Source organism: Oncorhynchus keta, chromosome 9, assembly GCF_023373465.1.
Source record: "Oncorhynchus keta strain PuntledgeMale-10-30-2019 chromosome 9, Oket_V2, whole genome shotgun sequence".
Classification (NCBI taxonomy): domain Eukaryota; kingdom Metazoa; phylum Chordata; class Actinopteri; order Salmoniformes; family Salmonidae; genus Oncorhynchus; species Oncorhynchus keta.
The window spans coordinates 42,182,594-42,205,858 of NC_068429.1; the positions used below are offsets into that span (position 1 = coordinate 42,182,594).

General features: G+C 45.2%; 1 protein-coding gene across 5 annotated transcripts in view; it reads right to left on the reverse strand.

Annotated features, from left to right (window-relative positions):
- Nucleotides 1–7,520: 7,520 nt before the first annotated feature.
- LOC118387877 (band 4.1-like protein 4) overlaps nt 7,521–23,265 on the reverse strand; it is a 92,129-nt gene continuing 76,384 nt past the window's right edge. For 3 of the 5 annotated variants that reach the window (XM_035776682.1, XM_052525942.1, XM_035776685.2), the window contains 13 exons: nt 22,697–22,774; nt 21,884–21,999; nt 21,156–21,246; nt 20,859–20,945; nt 17,020–17,130; nt 11,966–12,025; nt 11,468–11,545; nt 10,737–10,856; nt 10,351–10,398; nt 10,019–10,090; nt 9,541–9,651; nt 9,033–9,111; nt 7,521–8,813 (listed from right to left, as the gene is read on the reverse strand). In XM_035776682.1, coding sequence (XP_035632575.1) covers nt 8,700–8,813; nt 9,033–9,111; nt 9,541–9,651; nt 10,019–10,090; nt 10,351–10,398; nt 10,737–10,856; nt 11,468–11,545; nt 11,966–12,025; nt 17,020–17,130; nt 20,859–20,945; nt 21,156–21,246; nt 21,884–21,999; nt 22,697–22,774 — 1,165 coding nt within the window. In that variant the 3' untranslated portion in view covers nt 7,521–8,699. The remainder of the gene's footprint in view (nt 8,814–9,032; nt 9,112–9,540; nt 9,652–10,018; nt 10,091–10,350; nt 10,399–10,736; nt 10,857–11,467; nt 11,546–11,965; nt 12,026–17,019; nt 17,131–20,858; nt 20,946–21,155; nt 21,247–21,883; nt 22,000–22,696; nt 22,775–23,265) is intronic. The other 2 variants (XM_035776683.1, XM_035776684.1) reach the window with 2 other exon arrangements.

A 23,265-nucleotide genomic window follows, 5' to 3' on the forward strand; every position in this document is an offset into this window, starting at 1 on the left:
TAAAAATCTGCTCCAGAGCGCCCAGGACCTCAAACTGGGGTGAAGGTTCACCTTACAACAGGACAACGGCCATAAGCACACAGCCAAAACAATGTAGGAGTGGCCTGGATAGATAGGTCTATCATAAACTAGAAAGAAGTCTTAAGTTATATTAATCGTATGTACGGGATACACATGGTATACACACCATCCAACGAAATGTTTACTTGCTGGTTCCTTCTCGACAATGCAACAACAATAAGAACATAAGGGAAATGGCCCAGTATGAAATAAACATTTTAGCATAAGTATAATACAGGAAGGGGGGCAAGTGTTTTAAATTGTGCAGTATTTAGCAATCAAGAGTCCGGTAGCAACAGTTGTGATGTGTGTGTGTGTCGCATGAATGTATATACTGTGTGTGTGAGGATGTGTGCATGTCTGTGTGTGTGTGTGGGGTGTGTGCGTGCGCACTAGCGAGTGAGTGCATGTGTGCTAAGATGCAGGTGGTCAGTTCAGTTCAAGTGTTCAGCAGTCTAATGGCTTGTAGATACTAACAGGCTCAGAGACTGTTTCTATCAGACCTCATGCTCCGATACCATCTGCACGACGGTAAGGGAGTGAACAGCTCGTGGCTGTGGTGTGTGTGTGTGGGGGGTTCTTGATGATGCTGTGGGCCTTCCTGAGGCACCGTTTTGAGTAGTGGGAGCACGGTCCCAGTGATGTGCTGCTCCATCTTCACCACTCGCTGGAGGGCCTTGTGGACGTAGCAATTCCCGTATCAATTCCCGTAATGCAACCGATCAGGACTCTCTCGATGGTGCAGCAGTAGTGTTTGGAGTGTACAGGAGTGTCATGCCGAATTTCTTTAGAAGCCTTTGGATGTAGAGACACTGTTGTGCCCTCTTGACAGTAATGGCGGTGTTGTAGGTCCTTGTCAAGTCCTCGGTGACGTCAGCAGATGTCACAAAGTGCTTACACAGAAACTCAGCCTAAAACCCCAAACAGCAAGCAATGCAGGTGTAGAAGAACGGTGGCGATTATAAGAGTACATGGACATTAAGGCTAGATCGTTCTTAATAAACCCAGTGGTTGTAGAGGGTGCAACAGGTCAGGAGTAAATGTCAGAGGATAAACCATCCACAGAGACAAACTGTTATCTTTCCCGACAGATTAGATCTAAATCAGGCAAGAGCTGTGTAGACCCATTAGGGTTTCCAATCTCTCCAAAAGAATGTGGTGATTTGATGGTGTCAAGCGGCACTAAGGTCTAGGAGGACGGCTGCGGCGCCTTGGTCTGACGCCACTAAAAGGTCATTTTACCATCTTCACGAGTACAGTCTCTGCACTGTGATGGAGTCTAAAACCAGACAGAAGCGTTTCGTATATATATTGGTCCTTCTGTAGCTCAGTTGGTAGAGCATGGCGCTTGTAACGCCAGGGTAGTGGGTTCGATTCCCGGGACCACCCATACGTAGAATGTATGCACACATGACTGTAAGTCGCTTTGGATAAAAGCGTCTGCTAAATGGCATATATTATTATTATTATTATTATATTTATTTGTTTTCAGGAAGACAGTGAGTTGCTGAGAAACGGCTTTTTTGATATATGGCGTTTAAAAAAAAAGTTTTGTCTTTTTCAGTGGAGGCTTTATTACTGCCACTTTTAATGAGTTTGCCACACATGCGGAGTATAGGGAGCCTGTCATTATGTTCAACATAGGAGGGCCAAACACAGGAAGTAGCTCTTTCAGTAGTTTAGTTGGAATAGGGTCCAGTAGGCTGCTGAATCTCTACTGCAGTCCCATTGATGTGGATCGCGGCATGTTCCCTCCTCTGCTTCCTGAAGTCAACAATCCTTTGTTTAGCTGAATTTGAGGGAGAGGCTATTGTCCCTGGCAATACAGTGCCAGTTCACCTAACTCCTCCCTATAGGCTGACTCATCGTTGTTGGTTATCAGGCCTGCAACCGTGGTTTCGTTCAGCAAACATGACGATGGTGTTGGTGTCGTGCAAAGCCACTCAAACGTGGGTTAACGGGGAGTACAGCAGAGGGCTGAGGACATATCCCTGGGGGGCCCCTGTTTTTGTGAGAGTCAGTGTGGAGGAGGTGTTGTTGCCAATCTTCACAGCTTGTGGTCTGCCTGGTAAGGAGGTCCAGGGTTTAGTTGTGGAGGGTGGTGTCCAGACCCAGGGCTCTGAGATTGATGTCAAGCTGGTCAACTTACACTTAGAGGACACGGCCAGCGATGTCATCTGGGCAGGCGGCTTTGAGCATTCAATCTTTTGAGAGTTTTCCTAATGGATGGATGATTCATGGGTGAATGAATCTTTGAACATATTGCCATCAGTATTCTCAAAACAATCCTGCAACATTGAATCTGCATTGAAGAGAAGCGGGACGTTACCGCTTCCTGTTTATAGCAAGTCGAGTGCTATTGCTACAGGCTGTTGTCCTCTGGGAGCAAAGGATGTTTGCAGGGCATAAGACATGGATATAATTCAAATGTAATTGGTTGGTTGAAGAATTTTGGTATGCTATGATGATGGAGGAAGAAGAAGAAATGAATACACACATTATCTGTATTCTCAAAAAGAATGTGTACATTAGTGAAAAGGCTAAACAAAAAAAGGTGTCTCAAGTAAACATAAACCGTCTCGCCTAACTTATGACACCTTCACAAGTACAGTCACTCTCGGTTCATGCTCGGCATAGTATAATCTTCTACTACCTGGTCCTGTTCATATCCTTTCCTTGAAAGAGGTGAATGAGTTCATTTGGTAACGCTTGCCGGTATGGTGACGTAACACATTTAAAATCGTTACTGGCTACAGTGCAGATGTGAGGAGATAACACGAGTCCGAGGAATGGGGTGGCAGGGTATATCAGGTAAGTGGAAATGAATCTAATGGAAGCTGTGAGAGGCTACACATCAGACCATAGAAGGGAAGGCAGGGAGGCTATATCAGATCACTGAAGTCTATGAATGGAAGAATGCTGGCAGAATCATATCATGATTCCCAGGACAAAGTCTTGAGTCATTCAGTTGAGTTGAAGTCGGGATACAACCGGAGCTCAGACGCCTTGCAATTCATCACGCAGCCGTCAACACACTCGGTATCAAATCGCTGAGCCGTTTTCTCGCTGTAACAATTAGTAGCTGTTGTTGCTGTTGGCCTATTTCACATGGGTGTGTATTGAATTATTGGCAGTATTCATTATTGACCTCTAAAAGTCTAAGCCTTTGAGGGGGTGCATGCCTCTCTCAACTTCCATTAATTTGTACCTTCAGACTCGTCCCTTTCCACATTGGTCATATTTGTTTTGTAGGCCAAACCGTTGGGACGCTACTGAGGTTTCCATGAGAAGACAAATTGTCTCATGGTCTGACAAACACCGCTGAAGCTCGGCCACCTTCTACCGCAGATGCGAATGGTTGATATACACTGTAGGCGGATGTGGTGGACTGAGACGCAGCCCATTCAAGATATCTAGCTTAAACTGATGGATTTTGATGGGGAGTTTGTTACTTGTGTGGGTGCGTCAAGAGACTCTTAAGGATTAATTGACCATCATAACACATTTTTAAGTAGTTATCCCTTTTCATTTCTCTTTTTCATAGACAAGCCTGTTTTCAAACTATTGACTTAGATTAGATTAGGGACTGCTTCTCCATCCAACAGTAGTGTGGTAGAAGGCATCCCCGTAGGGATATACTGTAGCACAGGGGTCGGCAATAGGCAGGTCAGATTCAACACAAGTTGGGGAGGGGGGAATGCACTGCTGAATCTAGCTGCCTAACCCTGCTGCAGCAACTGCTAAACTACTGAATCTAGCTGCCTACCCCTGCTGTAGCAGCTACTAAACGACTGAATCTAGCTGCCTACCCCTGCTGCAGCTGCTAAACTACTGAATCTAGCTGCCTACCCCTGCTGTAGCAGCTACTAAACTACTGAATCTAGCTGCCTACCCCTGCTGTAGCAGCTGCTAAACCACTGAATCTAGCTGCCTACCCCTGCTGCAGCAGCTACCCCTGCTGTAGCAGCTGCTAAACTACTGAATCTAGCTGCCTACCCCTGCTGCAGCAGCTGCTAAACTACTGAATTTAGCTGCCTACCCCTGCTGCAGCAGCTGCTAAACTACTGAATCTAGCTGCCTATCCCTGCTGCAGCTGCTAAACTACTGAATCTAGCTGCCTACCCCTGCTGTAGCAGCTACTAAACTACTGAATCTAGCTGCCTACCCCTGCTGTAGCAGCTGCTAAACCACTGAATCTAGCTGCCTACCCCTGCTGCAGCAGCTACCCCTGCTGTAGCAGCTGCTAAACTACTGAATCTAGCTGCCTACCCCTGCTGCAGCAGCTGCTAAACTACTGAATTTAGCTGCCTACCCCTGCTGCAGCAGCTGCTAAACTACTGAATCTAGCTGCCTACCCATGCTGTAGCAGCTGCTAAACTACTGAATCTAGCTGCCTACCCCTGCTGCAGCTGCTAAACTACTGAATCTAGCTGCCTACCCCTGCTGTAGAAGCTGCTAAACTACTGAATCTAGCTGCCTACCCCTGCTGTAGCAGCTGCTAAACTACTGAATCTAGCTGCCTACCCCTGCTGTAGAAGCTGCTAAACTACTGAATCTAGCTGCTAAACTACTGAATCTAGCTGCCTACTCCTGCTGTAGCAGCTGCTAAACTACTGAATCTAGCTGCCTACTCCTGCTGTAGCAGCTGCTAAACTACTGAATCTAGCTGCCTACCCCTGTAGAAGCTGCTAAACTACTGAATCTAGCTGCCTACCCCTGCTGCAGCAGCTGCTAAACTACTGAATCTAGCTGCCTACCCCTGCTGCAGCTGCTAAACTACTGAATCTAGCTGCCTACCCCTGCTGTAGCAGCTACTAAACTACTGAATCTAGCTGCCTACCCCTGCTGTAGCAGCTGCTAAACCACTGAATCTAGCTGCCTACCCCTGCTGCAGCAGCTACCCCTGCTGTAGCAGCTGCTAAACTACTGAATCTAGCTGCCTACCCCTGCTGTAGCAGCTACTAAACTACTGAATCTAGCTGCCTACCCCTGCTGCACCTGCTAAACTACTGAATCTAGATGCCTACCCCTGCTGTAGCAGCTGCTAAACTACTGAATCTAGCTGCCTGCCTACCCCTGCTGTAGCAGCTACTAAACTACTGAATCTAGCTGCCTACCCCTGCTGCAGCTGCTAAACTAGTGAATCTAGCTGCCTACCCCTGCTGTAGCAGCTGCTAAACCACTGAATCTAGCTGCCTACCCCTGCTGCAGCAGCTACCCCTGCTGTAGCAGCTGCTAAACTACTGAATCTAGCTGCCTACCCCTGCTGCAGCAGCTGCTAAACTACTGAATTTAGCTGCCTACCCCTGCTGCAGCAGCTGCTAAACTACTGAATCTAGCTGCCTACCCCTGCTGTAGCAGCTGCTAAACTACTGAATCTAGCTGCCTACCCCTGCTGTAGCAGCTGCTAAACTACTGAATCTAGCTGCCTACCCCTGATGCAGCAGCTGCTAAACTACTGAATCTAGCTGCCTACTCCTGCTGCAGCAGCTGCTAAACTACTGAATCCAGCTGCCTACCCCTGCTGCAGCAGCTGCTAAACTACTGAATCTAGCTGCCTACTCCTGCTGCAGCAGCTGTTAAACTACTGAATCTAGATGCCTACCCCTGCTGCAGCAGCTGCTAAACTACTGAATCTAGCTGCCTACCCCTGATGCAGCAGCTGCTAAACTACTGAATCTAGCTGCCTACCCCTGCTGCAGCAGCTGTTAAACTACTGAATCTAGATGCCTACCCCTGCTGCAGCAGCTGCTAAACTACTGAATCTAGCTGCCTACTCCTGCTGCAGCAGCTGTTAAACTACTGAATCTAGCTGCCTACCCCTGCTGCAGCAGCTGCTAAACTACTGAATCTAGCTGCCTACCCCTGCTGTAGAAGCTGCTAAACTACTGAATCTAGCTGCCTACCCCTACTGTAGCAGCTGCTAAACTAGTGAATCTAGCTGCCTACCCCTGCTGTAGAAGCTGCTAAACTACTGAATCTAGCTGCCTACCCCTGCTGTAGCAGCTGCTAAACTACTGAATCTAGCTGCCTACCCCTGCTGCAGCAACTGTTAAACTACTGAATCTAGCTGCCTACCCCTGATGCAGCAGCTGCTAAACTACTGAATCTAGATGCCTACCCCTGCTGCAGCAGCTGCTAAACTACTGAATCTAGCTGTCTACCCCTGCTGCAGCAGCTGTTAAACTACTGAATCTAGCTGCCTACTCCTGCTGCAGCAGCTGTTAAACTACTGAATCTAGCTGCCTACCCCTGCTGTAGCAGCTGCTAAACTACTGAATCTAGCTGCCTACCCCTGCTGTAGCAGCTGCTAAACTACTGAATCTAGCTGCCTACCCCTGCTGCAGCAGCTGCTAAACTACTGAATCTAGCTGCCTACTCCTGCTGCAGCAGCTGCTAAACTACTGAATCCAGCTGCCTACCCCTGCTGCAGCAGCTGCTAAACTACTGAATCTAGCTGCCTACCCCTGCTGCAGCAGCTGCTAAACTACTGAATCTAGCTGCCTACTCCTGCTGCAGCAGCTGTTAAACTACTGAATCTAGCTGCCTACTCCTGCTGCTGCAGCTGTTAAACTACTGAATCCAGCTGCCTACTCCTGCTGCAGCAGCTGCTAAACTACTGAATCTAGCTGCCTACCCCTGCTGCAGCAGCTGTTAAACTACTGAATCTAGCTGCCTACCCCTGCTGCAGCAGCTGTTAAACTACTGAATCTAGCTGCCTACCCCTGCTGCAGCAGCTGCTAAACTACTGAATCTAGCTGCCTACCCCTGCTGCAGCAGCTGCTAAACTACTGAATCTAGCTGCCTACCCCTGCTGCAGCAGCTGTTAAACTACTGAATCTAGCTGCCTACCCCTGCTGCAGCAGCTGTTAAACTACTGAATCTAGCTGCCTACTCCTGCTGCAGCGGCTAAACAACTACTTCTTCACCTCTGCCTTTCTATCTTGTCATTCCAGCCAGGCAGAGTGAGTCATCCCAGACGCTATCACCACAGAGAACCAGGTTAGGAAGTAATGACTCAGCAATACTATGAGGAAGTTTGCAAGTATGCGCTTAAAAAAATATATAATATAAATAACCAAACAGCACACTATTGGGATAGGTGAACAAAGACATGGCAGTCAGTGTGATCTGATAGGTCAAGAAAAGGCTAAGTGACCTTCTGAAAAGCGTAGAAGGAAAAAGCAAGAAACAGATGCAGTCCATTATCAACGTGTTATCATGTTACACAGGATCATCTTGGTCTCGAGTTTTACAGTCTTCAAGTAGTCTTACAACAGTCAACCATTCCAGAGCAAATCCTGGTCATATAGCTCCCTCTGGCGGTGACAGGTTAACCATAGAAACGATACAAAATCAAACCAAACCAGAGTCCGTAGCGGATGGCCCAAGTAGAAAAGGTTGATTGGAGCTCATGGACCACCCCTCCAGAGCATTTGACAATAGCAGGAAACACAAAATTATATTTGAGACATATTGAATGTATTTATTGAAAAGGACTGAAATTCCAGTTTAACAACTGTACAGTGTCGCTACACAGTTCTAAGTGACATTTGTATTTATTTATTTTTTTAACCTTAAAACAGCAGAGATATGCAAAACAGTTATTCAGTACTCATGAGCAAAACAAAATGGGGTCCAGGATCAAAGGTTCCTACAGTAGAGAATACTTACAGTAAACACACCTGACTTGACAATACAATAACCCAGTCTGCGTCTGAAATGGCACCCTATCCCCTATAGTAAATCATTGTTTTAGCAGGGCCCATAAGGGTCTGGTCAAAAGTAGTGCACTATACCTGGAATAGAGTGCCATTTCAGACGCACACTCAGTGTCCATATGGAGCTCAACATGTATGAGTGAAAGACTGTTTTAATACTGTGTTGTATAATAATAACGCAAACCAAATCGGAGGCAAATGCATAGGAGACCATGATTGATCTCAATCGGACCTCACTGTGCAGTGTTCGCTACGCAATTCATAGTCTCATCCTCAGCCTTCATGTGAGCATTGGACTGAAATCAATGTGCTTAAAGAAAAACATCTCAAATTCGGTTTTATTGTAGAACTCTTATCAGTGTTAAAATAACTGAAAAATGTGTTTTTAATTATAAAACACTTATCCGAGTTTAAAATAACTGAAAAGGTTTTTGACGCTTAATTATCAGCTGTTGTTGCTACGTGCATGAACAGGTGACCATGACTTGCTCTAGACACAGACCAACTGTGATACAGTATATTGGAGTTGGCTATACATCACAAACAGACCTGAGACCAGGCTTACTCAACAGGGACTTAAGCCGGAAATGCGCTCGTATGAATGATGTGAAGATACTGTACAGGGTTCCCAGTGTGGTGTGTTCCAAAAGACAGCAGCATACTGGCACATAGACCAGTGACATTTTTGCCCATGCATTATCTAACACATAACGTTACCGTACATAGACACACACACAGGATTATTTAAAGGCGGGGCTTGTCACTGGCGCACTGTACAGCCGTTGTACTCCACACAGCTCCCTCCATTGTATTTCACAAGTCATTTTTTTCTTTCAAGAAATCAGGGTGGTCTTGACGTTTTGTGTTGGTGGGAGATTGTGGCATTGTTTCTGCGGTGGGGGTTGTGTTTTGGTCAGGTCACGTCTCAACCTTGGTCCTGGGAGAGTGGACAGTCTTCACCACCTTAGCGCTGCTCTTCACATCACGCTCTATGATCTCTGAGGGTGGGGTGTCTTTGGATCCGTGCTTCTTCTGGAAAACGCACAACAAACACACCGATTATCAGTGCTGGGAGATGAATCAACTGCCTGGGGTAATAACATCGAGTATTGTACTTTAGACATGTAGCGCTGTCATTCAAAGGAAAGAAAGCGATCCACTATGCGCTTGCAAAGTATAACTTTTATTCATTTCTTTAAAGAAAAATCCTGCCTCACAGCCTTTGTCAGAGGTAGTACGTGTGGCACTGACCTGAGCGGGGGTGGAGCTGGAACCTGGGATGTCTGCTGTTCGTGTCACAGGTAATGGGGGCACAAGATCTGTCCGGGCGCTGTGGAGTGGGTAGAGGGATGTGTTAGATCTTGGAAGACATAAACAGGATCAAACTTGAATCACACGATACAGTGCCTATTATTTATAACGCGTACCGTCACCCCCACTATCGTGTCTAAAGGTGCTGAACAATACAGGAAACAACCATCAGCACAATAAATAAACGAGGGTCGAGCCCGAGATTCAATTCGAGGCGCGTTGCGGCACGCTAGACATTTTTGAAAAGGTCACTTCCAATTGGACAGTCATTTGCAGTGTTTACCGCAAATGCGACCTCCACGAACGTCGGCAATTGCCTTTCAAAGGCGCATTATAGGCAGCCCTCAATAACGCGCTTCGGATTGAATCCCACCCGAGATGCATTTCTAAGTAAGACTCTGCACAGTGAAAAACGATACGATCTGGCCTGAGACCAGTTTAGACTCACTTGACCTCCGAGAGCACGGATCGCTCCCCTTCGGAGCACTGGGAGCGCCGGTACTGACGGAAGCTCCGGGGAGAATGAGAGTGCCGGATTTTTATTGGGTCTCCTTGGGTTCTGGAAGGAACGGGATGAACATAAAATCATTCCCTTCATCTCATGTGTTGGACAGTAGGCCTACCTCTTATTCAGCCTTAGGGATATAAGGCCTCTCTCTACTGAATCCATCAACTTCAGAGGCGGTGAGATAGAGGTCTGTCTGGAGCACAATGCATCTCTACAGGGTGGACGACGATGAAGCAACGATTCAATAATTCAGACATGAGCCGAGCTTTGGATCTCTTCTTTTCTTATCCAAGTGCAGATCAGGACACCCTACCCCCAACATATCGACTCCGCGTGATCAATTCTGTGATTTGTCCTTTAGGCCATTTAAAAAAAAATCATTATCTATCTAATGATGAAGGGAAGAGCAGTTACTCACTCCACTTTCTTGTAGGGGATCTCCTTCAGCTGATCCTCTGTGAGGTCTGGCGCTGGGTCCACCAGCTCCTTCCTAGAGGGACGAGACCACCAAGGGCACGTTATATCTCTCTTCCCATAACCCTAGAGACAATGCTGTGTCAACAGCCTTTTTGAAGACTGTGCAAGTACACCTTTTTTTTTTTCAATAGTATACACTTTATATAAATAGTTCATGAATGCTTAGTCAAGTTATTACAGTGTCACACGTTTCACTTTCCATAACGCAACGATGAAAAGGCCCGTTGCTAAAAGACTACTGTTGAATCTCATAACCGGAGTCATGGGACTTACTGGATGTGTTTCCACAGTTGTTCCTTAGCCTGCACGTCTGGACTCCGCCTGGAGGACGTCACAGAAATACAGGGGTTAACAGTTGAAGGGTTATTTCTAGAGACCATCTGACAGGGAGGTTGTATTGAAATGAATGGACATTATTCTCTGTGTCTTGGAATTGAGGCGGTACCCAATAATGTTGTATCTAAGCGCTTAAATCATTTCCCCAGGTCGGGTCTGAGGTGGGGGTCTCTGGAGCAGGGAGGACAGGGAAGGAGGGTTTGTGTGTGTGTGTGTGTGCTTTAAAAAAATATATTTTAGGTTTATTTAACTAGGCAAGTCAGTTAAGGCTACCCTGCCACCCCGTGTGTGTGTGTGTGTGTGGTGTAGTCGGCGTAACTTACGACCGAGAGCGGTGTCGTGAGCGGCGGTGGTTTGGGTCGTTCTGAGACCTCTCCTTCTGACGGCGGAGCACAGCTTCCCACTGAGGACCAGAGTCCACCATCTCATTCTCTTGACGAGACCTGGAAGATGAATTATAATACAATGATAATCAATACCAGTTATATGAGTTATTATACAGTAGAACCAATACAAAACAAGCATATCTACACGATAGACCTGAAGATGCACTAAAACCTCATTCCATCTGCACAGGCAAACACAGGGATGACAGTACGGCTGCAACTTGCAACTACTATGACACATGATCCATCTAACACTACCCTAAGGGACCTCGTCAACCGATACATGACATACATCCCCGTTTTCACTGTCACAACAGGTTTCCATGAAATATACTCTTTCATTTTCTTCCTAGTTCGTTTTGCTGCGTCACGCGCTCAGATATTTAGACTGAGGTGTGTCGTATGACCCGGCCAGGGGGCCCATTGTGGGCCTACAATATGATATAGCTGTTCAATAAGATATGGTATCATTCAGACAACAATAGCAGCCTGATAATATGCTTTATCTCTTCCATTTACAACGTCCACGACAGACACGGGCTTAGGAAAATAGTTGTACATGGTGGCATTGCTCCCAAGACAACATACGAGGGTGAAGTAGTAGTAGTTTACTATAGAGCTTTGCATATGTAATGTCTACTCGTAGGAAGCACAGTGACATCACTCACCGGTTCCTCTTTTTACGATGATCCCGGGTGGAGTTCTCAGACTCGCTGCCACTACTGGTGTTGCCGCGGGAACGTGACCTGCAGGTGGGAGGGGTGAATAAAACGGGGTTCAAAGGTTGACGAGGAGAGAGGGAGAGAGAGAATGAGACGGAATGTTGTTTGTGCGTGACCTTTTCAGGGAGAGAGGACAAAAGTGCGCGGGAGAGGGGGATGAGTGAGAGGGGTTGACGCTTACTTTTACGGGAATGACTCCAGGATTAATTTAACTACTGTACTGACAAACGGGAACCACACAATGAGTAAACCGTTGCCTGTGTACAACTGGGATGGTGAACATCAAAATACAGCACATCAACGACCACGTGGGCCGTTCACTGGGTTTCCACTCATCGAGTCAATGTGTACGTAAAGATGTGGCCCTTTTTTTTTTAGTTGAAGACAGGACCGAGGTTGAGAATTTTAAGAATGTACTATTTTAGTTCGGTACGCTAACTCTACCTTCTCCTCTGCTGTTTGCTCTGCTGCTGGGGAGCTGTTGGATCACTGGCCTGGCCTTTCCTGAGGGACCAGATCACAGAAGTGTCACAATCATGTTATATTATTGTCACTGTCATGTTTTTACTATAAGACATCGGAGGAATGTCACTTGTCATGTTACAAAATACTATTAAAAAGGGAGGTTTTATGAGTTTAAAATGTTTTAACAATCATAAACATTCAGAGAGCATCTATCCAACCATGCTTTATGCTAATCATCAGTATCCATTTTATTCAAAGAGACGACTCCATCGCACCCTCGGGGCAACCTGATTCACTGTTTCTACCCAGAAACTCTGCATCTCTGCCGCACAACAGACAGACCAGACGAACCTTTATGAATCATCACATTACATTTGATTTGATTACTACAATGGCCTAGTACAAACATACTACTACACCCTTTCAGTAGCTTCCATACAGTATTGTCGCATTTACAAGGAAATTTAAACAATGTCTTCACAATATTTTTGTGTAATGAACTGCTCGTATAGGAACAATTTTAAGAGCTACAGCAAGGTTAAAATGTTACGTTATACACATACACACAATATTGTGCATAACGCAATCAGACAGTTCCACATGACACCACTAGAAGGCAACATTACCCCATAGATGTAGCAAAGATTTTTATAACTAACCCAAGATGGACCACAGTCTGTCATTTCCAATGGGAACAAATTAGTCATAGTGGGCAGAGCCATGCAAAAGCTAGTGAGATCCTATTGGCGCGTTCTAGCAAATATTTGCATGTTTCGGTTCGGGAACACCAACTCTGTGCACTGCACGTGTGCAATACCTAAATTTGCCTTTGCACTCCTTCTAAACAACACCATTTTTTTCAAACTTTACCCTATAGTTTTAAGGACAGAAAACTGTATTCAGATCAAATGTTTCATCAATGAGAAAATTTGCAGAATGTCGGCCAAAATCAATCTCGTTCCATCTTCTCCCATTGCTAGCCACTAGGCTTCCTCTCACTACCATATTTGGTAGTGAGTGGGAACGCCAAACGGATGCTTCACATTTATACAGCCGATGAAATATCTGTCTACATCTATGAATGTACTTGTCAACAGGGAAATGACCGAAGGAGCAACAGCAGTGGATGTATTCTCCCCTCCTGTCACTACCGAAGGTTCACTTTCTACCTGCAACAGGCACACCTACAGTGCCTTGCGAAAGTAATCGGCCCCCTTGAACTTTGCGACCTTTTGCCACATTTCATGCTTCAAACATAAAGATATAAAACTGTATTTTTTTGTGAAAAATCAACAACAAGTGGGACACAATCATGAAGTGGAACGACATGTATTGGATATTTCAAACTTTTTAACAAATCAAAAACTGAAAAATTGGGCGTGCAAAATTATTCAGCCCCTTTAATTTCAGTGCAGCAAACTCTCTCCAGAACTTCAGTGAGGATCTCTGAATGATCCAATGTTGACCTAAATGACTAATGATGAAAAATACAATCCACCTGTGTGTAATCAAGTCTCTGTATAAATGCACCTGCACTGTGATAGTCTCAGAGGTCCGTTAAAAGCGCAGAGAGCATCATGAAGAACAAGGAACACACCAGGCAGGTCCGAGATACTGTTGTGAAGAAGTTTAAAGCCGGATTTGGATACAAAAAGATTTCCCAAGCTTTAAACATCCCAAGGAGCACTGTGCAAGCGATAATATTGAAATGGAAGGAGTATCAGACCACTGCAAATCTACCAAGACCTGGCCGTCCCTCTAAACTTTCAGCTCATACAAGGAGAAGACTGATCAGAGATGCAGCCAAGAGGCCCATGATCACTCTGGATGAACTGCAGAGATCTACAGCTGAGGTGGGAGACTCTGTCCATAGGACAACAATCAGTCGTATATTGCACAAATCTGGCCATTATGGAAGAGTGGCAAGAAGAAAGACATTTCTTAAAGATATCCATAAAAAATGTTGTTTAAAGTTTGCCACAAGCCACCTGGGAGACACACCAAACATGTGGAAGAAGGTGCTCTGGTCAGATGAAACCAAAATTGAACTTTTTGGCAACAATGCAAAATGTTATGTTTGGCGTAAAAGCAACACAGCTCATCACCCTGAACACACCATCCCCACTGTCAAACATGGTGGTGGCAGCATCATGGTTTGGGCCTGCTTTTCTTCAGCAGGGACAGGGAAGATGGTTCAAATTGATGGGAAGATGGATGGAGCCAAATACAGGACCGTTCTGGAAGAAAACCTGATGGAGTCTGCAAAAGACCTGAGACTGGGACGGAGATTTCTCTTCCAACAAGACAATGATCCAAAACATAAAGCAAAATCTACAATGGAATGGTTGAAAAATAAACATATCCAGGGGTTAGAATGGCCAAGTCAAAGTCCAGACCTGAATCCAATCGAGAATCTGTGGAAAGAACTGAAAACTGCTGTTCACAAATGCTCTCCATCCAACCTCACTGAGCTTGAGCTGTTTTGCAAGGAGGAATGGGAAAAAATTTCAGTCTCTCGATGTGCAAAACTGATAGACATACCCCAAGCGACTTACAGCTGTAATCGCAGCAAAAGGTGGCGCTACAAAGTATTAACTTAAGGGGGCTGAATAATTTTGCACGCCCAATTTTTCAGTTTTTGATTTGTTAAAAAGGTTTGAAATATCCAATAAATGTCGTTCCACTTCATGATTGTGTCCCACTTGTTGTTGATTCTTCACAAAAAATAGTTTTATATCTATGTTTGAAGCCTGAAATGTGGCAAAAGGTCGCAAAGTTCAAGGGGGCCGAATACTTTCGCAAGGCACTGTACCTGGACACACCTAGTAAGGCTATTGGTAGCCCATATAACTGTCAGTTACTTTGGTTGACAGGTGAAATGTTCTTGGCTAGAAACAGACGCTTCACAAGTCCTCAACTGGCAGCTTCATTAAATAGTACCCGCAAAACACCAGTGTCAACGTCAACAGTGAAGAGGCGACTCTGGGATGCTGGCCTTCTAGGCAGTGTTGCAAAGAAAAAGCCATATCTCAGATTGGCCAATAAAAATAAAAGATTAAGATGTGCAAAATAACACAGACACTTGGACAGACGGAGATTGGAAAAAAAGTGTTATGGACAGACGAATCTAAGTTTAAGGTGTTCGGATCACAAAGAACATTCGTGAGACGCAGAAAAAAAAGAAGATGCTGGAGGAGTGCTTGACGGCATCTGTCAATCATAGTGGAGGCAATGTGATGGGCTGGGGGTGGTTTGGTGGTGGTAAAGTGGGAGATTTGTACAGGGTAAAAGGGATCTTAAAGAAGGAAGGCTATCACTCCATTTTGCAATGCCATGCCCTACCCTGTGGACGATGCTTAATTGGAGCCAATTTCCTCCTACAACAGGACAATGACCCAAAGCACAGCTCCAATCTATGCAAGAACTATTTAGGGAAGAAGCAGTCAGCTGGTATTCTGTCTATAATGGAGTGGCTAGCACAGTCACCGGATCTCAACCCTATTGGAGCTGTAGTGGGAGCAGCTTGACCGTATGGTACGTAAGAAGTGCCCATCAAGCCAAAGCAACTTGTGGGAGGTGCTTCAGGAAGCATGGGGTGAAATCTCTTCAGATTACCTCAACAAATTGACAACTAGAATGCCAAAGGTCTTGCAAGGCTATAATTGTTGCAAATGGAGGATTCTTTGACGAACGCGAAGTTTGAATTTGACAATTATTATTTAAATTAAAATCGTTATTTATAAACTTGTCAATGTCTTGACTGTATTTCCTATTCCTTTGCAACTCCATTTCATGTATGCTTTCATGGAAAACAATAACATTTCTAAGTGACCCCAAACTTTTGAATGGTAGTGTATATTAAAAAAAAAGTTTTAAAAAGATTGAATTTGACCTTTACTATAGCCCATAGAAACACATTGAATAGGCGCAGTGGTCTAAAGCACTGCATCGCTGTGCCACTAGAGATTCGGGGTTCGAGTCCAGCCTCTGTCGCCGCAACCGGGAGACGGCCGCGACCGGGAGACTCATGGGGCTGCGCACCATTGGCCCAGCGTCGTCCGAGTTAGGGGAGGGTTTGGCCGGCAGGGATGTCCTTATCCCATCGCGCACTAGGGACTCCTGTGGTGACACGGTAGCCAGGTGTACGGTGTTTCCTCCGACGCATTGGTGCGGCTGGCTTCCGGGTTAAGTGGGCATTGTGGAAAGAAGCAGTGCGGCTTGGTTGGGTTGTGTTTCGGAGGACGCACGGCTCTCAACCTTCGCCTCTCCCGAGTCTGTACGGGAGTTGCAGCAATGAGACAAGACTGTAAATACCAATTGCACACCACGAAATTGGGGGTAAAAAAAAGGATGTTTAAAAATTAAACACAAAAAAATATTATAATAAAAAACTAAATGAACAAAATATTAAAATAAAAAATATTAGACATACGCATTTAATAACATTCATCAATTTTTTAAAAGCCATTAAAAGACAAAAGGAACATAATGAATAAGGTTTTAAAGGAAAGGTTTTCGGGATTTTTCAAATGAATGACTTTTTTGATGTCTCATGGTCTGACAAACACCGCTGTAGTTTCCAAAGGCAGATGCGGAAGGACGTCATAGGAGGATGTGGTGGATTGAGACGCAGCCCATGCAAAAACATCTCTCTGGCTTAAACTGAGATTTTTAAAAAATTAATGTTACTTAGATCTTAGTCTAATCGAGGTGTAGACAATAGACCGCCGCCTATTCGAGTGTTTGAACTTGTAACGCGATTGCATGGGATTTGTCGGATTATAAATTCGGGTGGTTTCGTTGCATCCAATGGCTTACAGAAGGAGCCGTTTGTGGATTTGACAGCGCGGACGCAGTTTCACCTCCAACACTGCCAAAACAGCATTGTGAACATTTTACTGATAGAATCTAGCCCTAGGTGAAGGGGACACCTGGACAATTTATGGACAGGTCATACCAGGGTCAGCTAAGGTATTGGGAGGAGAGTTGAGATAGGTTGACAGGTGAAAAAGACAACGGTGAGGAGTACACACCTGCGTCTGTTCTGGGACGTCTCGTTCTCGCTGCCTCCTGACGGGGTGCGTCCACGTGCCGTGGGGAATTTAGGCGACTTTGTTCGCTCGTTGGCCGTGTTGTACAGTCCACTGGGGAGAAAAACAAGGCAGCTAGCTGTCGATCCTACTTGAACATACATTGAGCCGTATGATGAAACTAACTTGTGGTCTGTTGCCAAACAAATCGACCTACACAGTACAGTCTTTAGTGTGAATGAAGACATCCTAACTATGCAAACAACAATAACATTCTTGTCCACCTAGCCACAGATGTGCCAGGATGATGACGACATAGCCTCAGAGGATAAAGCTAAATGCCGAGGGTAGCAGGTCGCAACACTGGCTGCTGCTAAGTGACCCCAGGCTTACACACACACACACACACACACACACACACACACACACACACACACACACACACACACACACACACACACACACACACACACACACACACACACACACACACACACACACACACACACACATCTTGTCTGCATTCATTAGCTTCAGATAAGGCCCCTCCGACACAGTTACGCAAGCATGCATGCTGGAACAAACGCACGCATACACACAGCCCGTACCAAGGGAGCACAAATCAATATGTAGATTCAATCATGTTGAAACCAGCTTATTGAAATGCAAATGGCCCTAGATAATACTTCATTGTAATAGCCTGGTCCCAGATCTGCTTGTGCTGTCTTGTCAACTGCTATTGTCATTGTTTGGCCCATGACAATGACTATAGGGTTTGGCAAGACAGCAGGGAACCGATCTGGGACCAGGTTATACTGTGAACTGGAGGAGATATATACACTGCTCAAAAAAATAAAGGGAACACTAAAATAACACATCAGCCCATGCAAAAATCTGAATGAATGAAATATTCTTATTAAATACTTTTTTCTTTACATAGTTGAATGTGGTGACAACAAAATCACGCAAAAATGATCAATGGAAATCAAATTTATCAACCCATGGAGGTCTGGATATAGAAACACTCAAAATTAAAGTGAAAAACCACACTACAGGCTGATCCAACTTTGATGTAATGTCCTTAAAACAAGTCAAAATGAGGCTCAGTACTGTGTATGACCTCCCTACAATGCCTGGACATGCTCCTGATGAGGTGGCGGATGGTCTCCTGAGGGATCTTCTCCCAAACCTGGACTATAGCATCCGCCAACTCCTGGACAGTCTGTGGTGCAACCTATGTTGGTGGATGGAGCAAGACATGATGTCCCAGATGTGCTCAATTGGATTCAGGTCTGGGGAACGGGCGGGCCAGTCCATAGCATCAATGCCTTCCTCTTGCAGGAACTGCTGACACACTCCAGCCACATGAGGTCTAACATTGTCTTGCATTAGGAGGAACCCAGGGCCAACCGCACCAGCATATGGTCTCACAAGGGGTCTGAGAATCTCATCTCGGTACCTAATGGCAGTCGGGCTACCTCTGGCGAGCACATGGAGGGCTGTGCGGCCCCCCAAAGAAATGCCACCCCACATCATGACTGACCCACCACCAAACCGGTCATGCTGGAAGATGTTGCAGGCAGCAGAACGTTCTCCACGGTGTCTCCAGACTCTGTCACGTGCTCAGTGTGAACCTGCTTTCATCTGTGAAGAGCACAGGGCGCCAGTGGCGAATTTGCCAATCTTGGTGTTCTCTGGCAAATGCCAAACGTCCTGCACGGTTTTGGGCTGTAAGCACAACCCCCACCTGTGGACGTCGGGCCCTCATTACCACCCCCATGGAGTCTGTTTCTGACCGTTTGAGCAGACACATGCACATTTGTGGCCTGCTGGAGGTCATTTTGCAGGGCTCTGGCAGTGCCCCTCATGCTCCTCCTTGCACAAAGGCGGAGGTAGCGGTCCTGCTGCTGGGTTGTTGCCCTCCTACGGCCTCCTCCACGTCTCCTGATGCACTGGCCTGTCTCCTGGTAGCGCCTCCATGCTCTGGACACTACGTAGACAGACACAGCAAACCTTCTTGCCACAGCTCGCATTGATGTGCCATCCTGGATGAGCTGCACTACCTGAGCCACTTGTGTGGGTTGTTGACTCTGTCATGCTACCACTAGAGTGAAAGCACCGCCAGCATTCAAAAGTGACCAAAAGATCAGCCAGGAAGCATAGCAACTGAGAAGTGGTCTGTGGTCACCACCTGCAGAACCACTCCTTTATTGGGGGTGTCTTGCTAATTGCCTATAATTTTCACCTGTTGTCTATTCCATTTGCACAACAGCATGTGAAATTTATTGTCAATCAGTGTTGCTTCCTAAGTGGACAGTTTGATTTCACAGAAGTGTGATTGACTTGCGAGTTACATTATGTTGTTTAAGTGTTCCTTGAAATGCTTCTTACGAAGCCACTCCTTCGTTGCCCGGGTGGTGTGTTTGGGATCATTGTCATGCTGAAAGACCCAGCCACGTTTCATCATACCCTTGCTGATGGAAGGAGGTTTTCAATCAAAATCTCATGATACATGGCCCCATTCATTCTTTCCTTTACACGGATCAGTCGTCCTGGTCCCTTTGCAGAAAAACAGCCCCAAAGCATGATGTTTCCACCCCCATGCTTCACAGTAGGTATGGTGTTCTTTGGATGCAACTCAGCATTCTTTGTCCTCCAAACACGACGAGTTGAGTTTTTACCAAAAAGTTCTATTTTGGTTTCATCTGACCATATCACGCTCTCCCAATCTTCTTCTGGATCATCCAAATGCTCTCCAGCAAACTTCAGACGGACCTGGACATGTACTGGCTTAAGCAGGGGTCACGTCTGTCACGGCAGGATTTGAGTCCCTGGCGGCATAATGTGTTACTGATGGTAGGCTTTGTTACTTTGATCCCAGCTCTCTGCATTCACTAGGTCCCCCCGTGTGGTTCTGGGATTTTTGCTCACCGTTTTTGTGATCATTTTGACTCCACGGGGTGTGATCTTGAGTGGAGCCCCAGATCGAGGGAGATTATCAGTGGTCTTGTATGTCTTCCATTTCCTAATAATTGCTCCCACAGTTGATTTCTTCAAACCAAGCTGCTTACCTATTGCAGATTCAGTCTTCCCAGCCTGGTGCAGGTCTACAATTTTGTTTCTGGTGTCCTTTGACTGCTCTTTGGTCTTAGTGGCCATAGTGGAGTTTGGAGTATGACTGTTTGAGGTTGTGGACAGGTGTCTTTTATACTGATAACAAGTTCAAATAGGTTCCATTAATACAGGTAACGAGTGGAGGACAGAGGAGCCTCTTAAATAAGAAGTTACAGGTCTGTGAGAGCCAGAAATCTTGCTTGTTTGTAGGTGACCAAATACTTATTTTCCACCATCATTTGCAAATAAATTCATTAAAAATCCTACAATGTGATTTTCTGGATTTTTTTCCCTTATTTTGTCTGTCATAGTTGAAGTGTACCTATGATAAATTACAGGCCTCTCATCTTTTTAAGTGGGAGAACTTGCACAATTGATGGCCGACTAAATACTTTTTTTGCCCCACTGTATATATATATATACAGTATATGAAAAATGAGTCTCGTCACTGGGCTCTCACACACTTCTTCTTCCAGTAGTGCATTTCATGAATCAGTTGGTGTGTACTATGTTAAGCCTCCTTCACTACTGAAGGGCTTTGTTCTGTTCTGCCGTTGTTGTCAACGGAGGAGGTGTGTGTGTACATGCTTAATCCACTAAATATAATTAATGTACGTAACACAGACCGTATTAGGGAGGATTAGTCTATAAGACAACAGTGTAATTGAAACATATTAGACCAGACCGATCCATCACAGAGCAGGGGCTCCAATCAGACAGTACTGTACCTTTGTGGGGCGTTCTCATCCCACGGTGCATTGGGCTTCCCTCGCTGTTCCTCTGGACCACCATTTTCCGCCTTGGTCACTTTGGCGCTAAAGATAAACGAACGGGTCAACAAAGTATTTTGTCTGGGCTAAGCATTTTTATGAAGAGCTGTCACTTTATACTGGAGAAGCATTCTCAATCCCCCCTCTCAACTTCTCTTTCCATCTCTGTTTTATATCCCTTTCTCCAGTTGGTCCAAACTTAATGCCTCTCTCGTTCGTACACTATTTTCTACATGTCTTGCTCGTGTCTGATACCTCTTCACAGACGGCAGTGCTGTCATCTTAGCCGTTCCTTCTTTTTCCGAATTCTCCGTCTTTGTGTTTGACCGATTCCCATTGTTCAGTCCTATAAGGAAAAGAGATGTTCAGTAAGATTGAATACTGAACCAAATTGCCTCTCTTTCCATTGTTTCAATACGAGAACAATCTCCGTCCGTAACTACGTGTGGCATGGTAGCCTTCCTACGAAGGGCTCAGATTCATTGACTTATACACAGTTTTGTTATTTCTGAGCCCTGCAAGTTGTAATTCTAGAGAATTCAAACACTGAATGTGTCAGAGAGATTACTCTTCCACTGCACACAGTGAAAACAACAATGCTAAGTCAAGCACGCTATGCCAACATACTGTGCGTCTGTCTGTGTGAACTGCTGAAGTGAATATAATACAAATTAGCTAATTGAAGCCCTGTGTTGTTCCCGATGGGGGAACAGGAGGAGGAAGTGAATACTAAACTTACTGGGACTGAGACTCAACTAAGCTGCTTTACACCCGACATACGAGGAACTGTCATTAGGAACCTGAGAGGTTCTACTGTGTGTCAGAAGAGAGGAGGGGAAATGTTTTTGTGGCTATAAATGATGTGTGGCATTAGTTACCATTGATACGTCACCCTTGTCGTAGTGACATTGTGCTTGTTAGGTGTTGTGCAGTGTGTCTGTAGATGATGTGTATGCTCAAGGTATGCTGCATATCCAGCTGACCTGTGGTCGGTGGTGGTCTCTTGGGGTAGGTCTTGCTGCGGGTCCTGACCACTTGCAGGTCTGGCCGGGGGAGACTGATAGACGGATCCCTGCCCATCTGCATAGCTGTCTTACCACTGTAGGGAAAGAGAGAGAGACACACACACACACACACAGTTGTTTAGTCCATCTTGTCTTTTCATGGTTTTAGGGGAAGATGTTCCTGGCCTGTCAAGTTATGTGAGACAGAGATGATCTGGTCTTGGCCTTTTCATATGTCAAACCCTTTTGTCAGGCACACTGTTACACAGTCTGATGCAGCAACGAGGTGTTGAAGAGCAACATGAGCATAGAAAACCCAGCCACGGTTGTGACTGAAGTGACCTTAAACCTAGCAGAGGTCAGTAGTAGATCATGTAATAAATATTGCAACTGGTGTACAGAATGGCAGTCGTCTCTGAGTAGATTCAGGAAGTAGACAACCGAATGCAGACAAAGGAGAGATGGATGTTGTGTGATCTCTGAATTATTCAGGTCTTCAACTTGTCTGTGGTGTCACACACACAGTCTCTCTCTGTCTGTTGAACACTGTATCCCCCTTTAGCTCCTCTACTAAAACAGTCTCCATTATTCATGAGGTTGTGGATTCTAGAATGAATGCATGCTGGGAGAAGGTCTCTAGGATTTACCTACACCCCGCTTTGCCAAACAAAAATGTGTGGAGTTTCATTTTACAGATTATAGAAATGCATTATATTCTATACAGTTTCTACAATACTTTTCATACAGAAGCTAACTACATTTGAAGGGAATAAAGAGTCGAGGTTCTCTCACCTGTACCGATGTTTAGATCCCAGGGAACCAAATTTGGATAGTTTTCTTGTAAGTGTGTTGGAATCATTTTCTGGCATTCTAGAAAAAGCATTGGACAGCAATGAGGGAGCAGGCCTAGATGTAGAATTTAAAAGTACTCTACTTCCACTAAAATCTCATTATGGTGTGCACATTTCTACAGTACATTAATCCACAGGTAACACATTTGTCTTTTTTTTTAATTAATTTAGAATGTGACTAACCCATGTTAAATAGGATAAAATGCTCAGGTTGAAAGGAAAATAAACAAAATTGCATCTTTCACAAAGGTGACCGGCGACGCGTGTTTGAATTCTGAATGCACTTTGTACTTTTTATACATTTAAAGGAAGAGAAGCGATCTCAATTGCTGCTATACACACACACACACACACACACATACACATACACATACACATACACATACACACACACACACACACAAGAAGCAGTTATCTTGTTCTGATCATTGCATTAATGACATAATGGCTGCTCAAACGCCACTAAGAGCTTTCGGGCTTCATTAAAATTCAAAACTCTCGAGTCAGAGA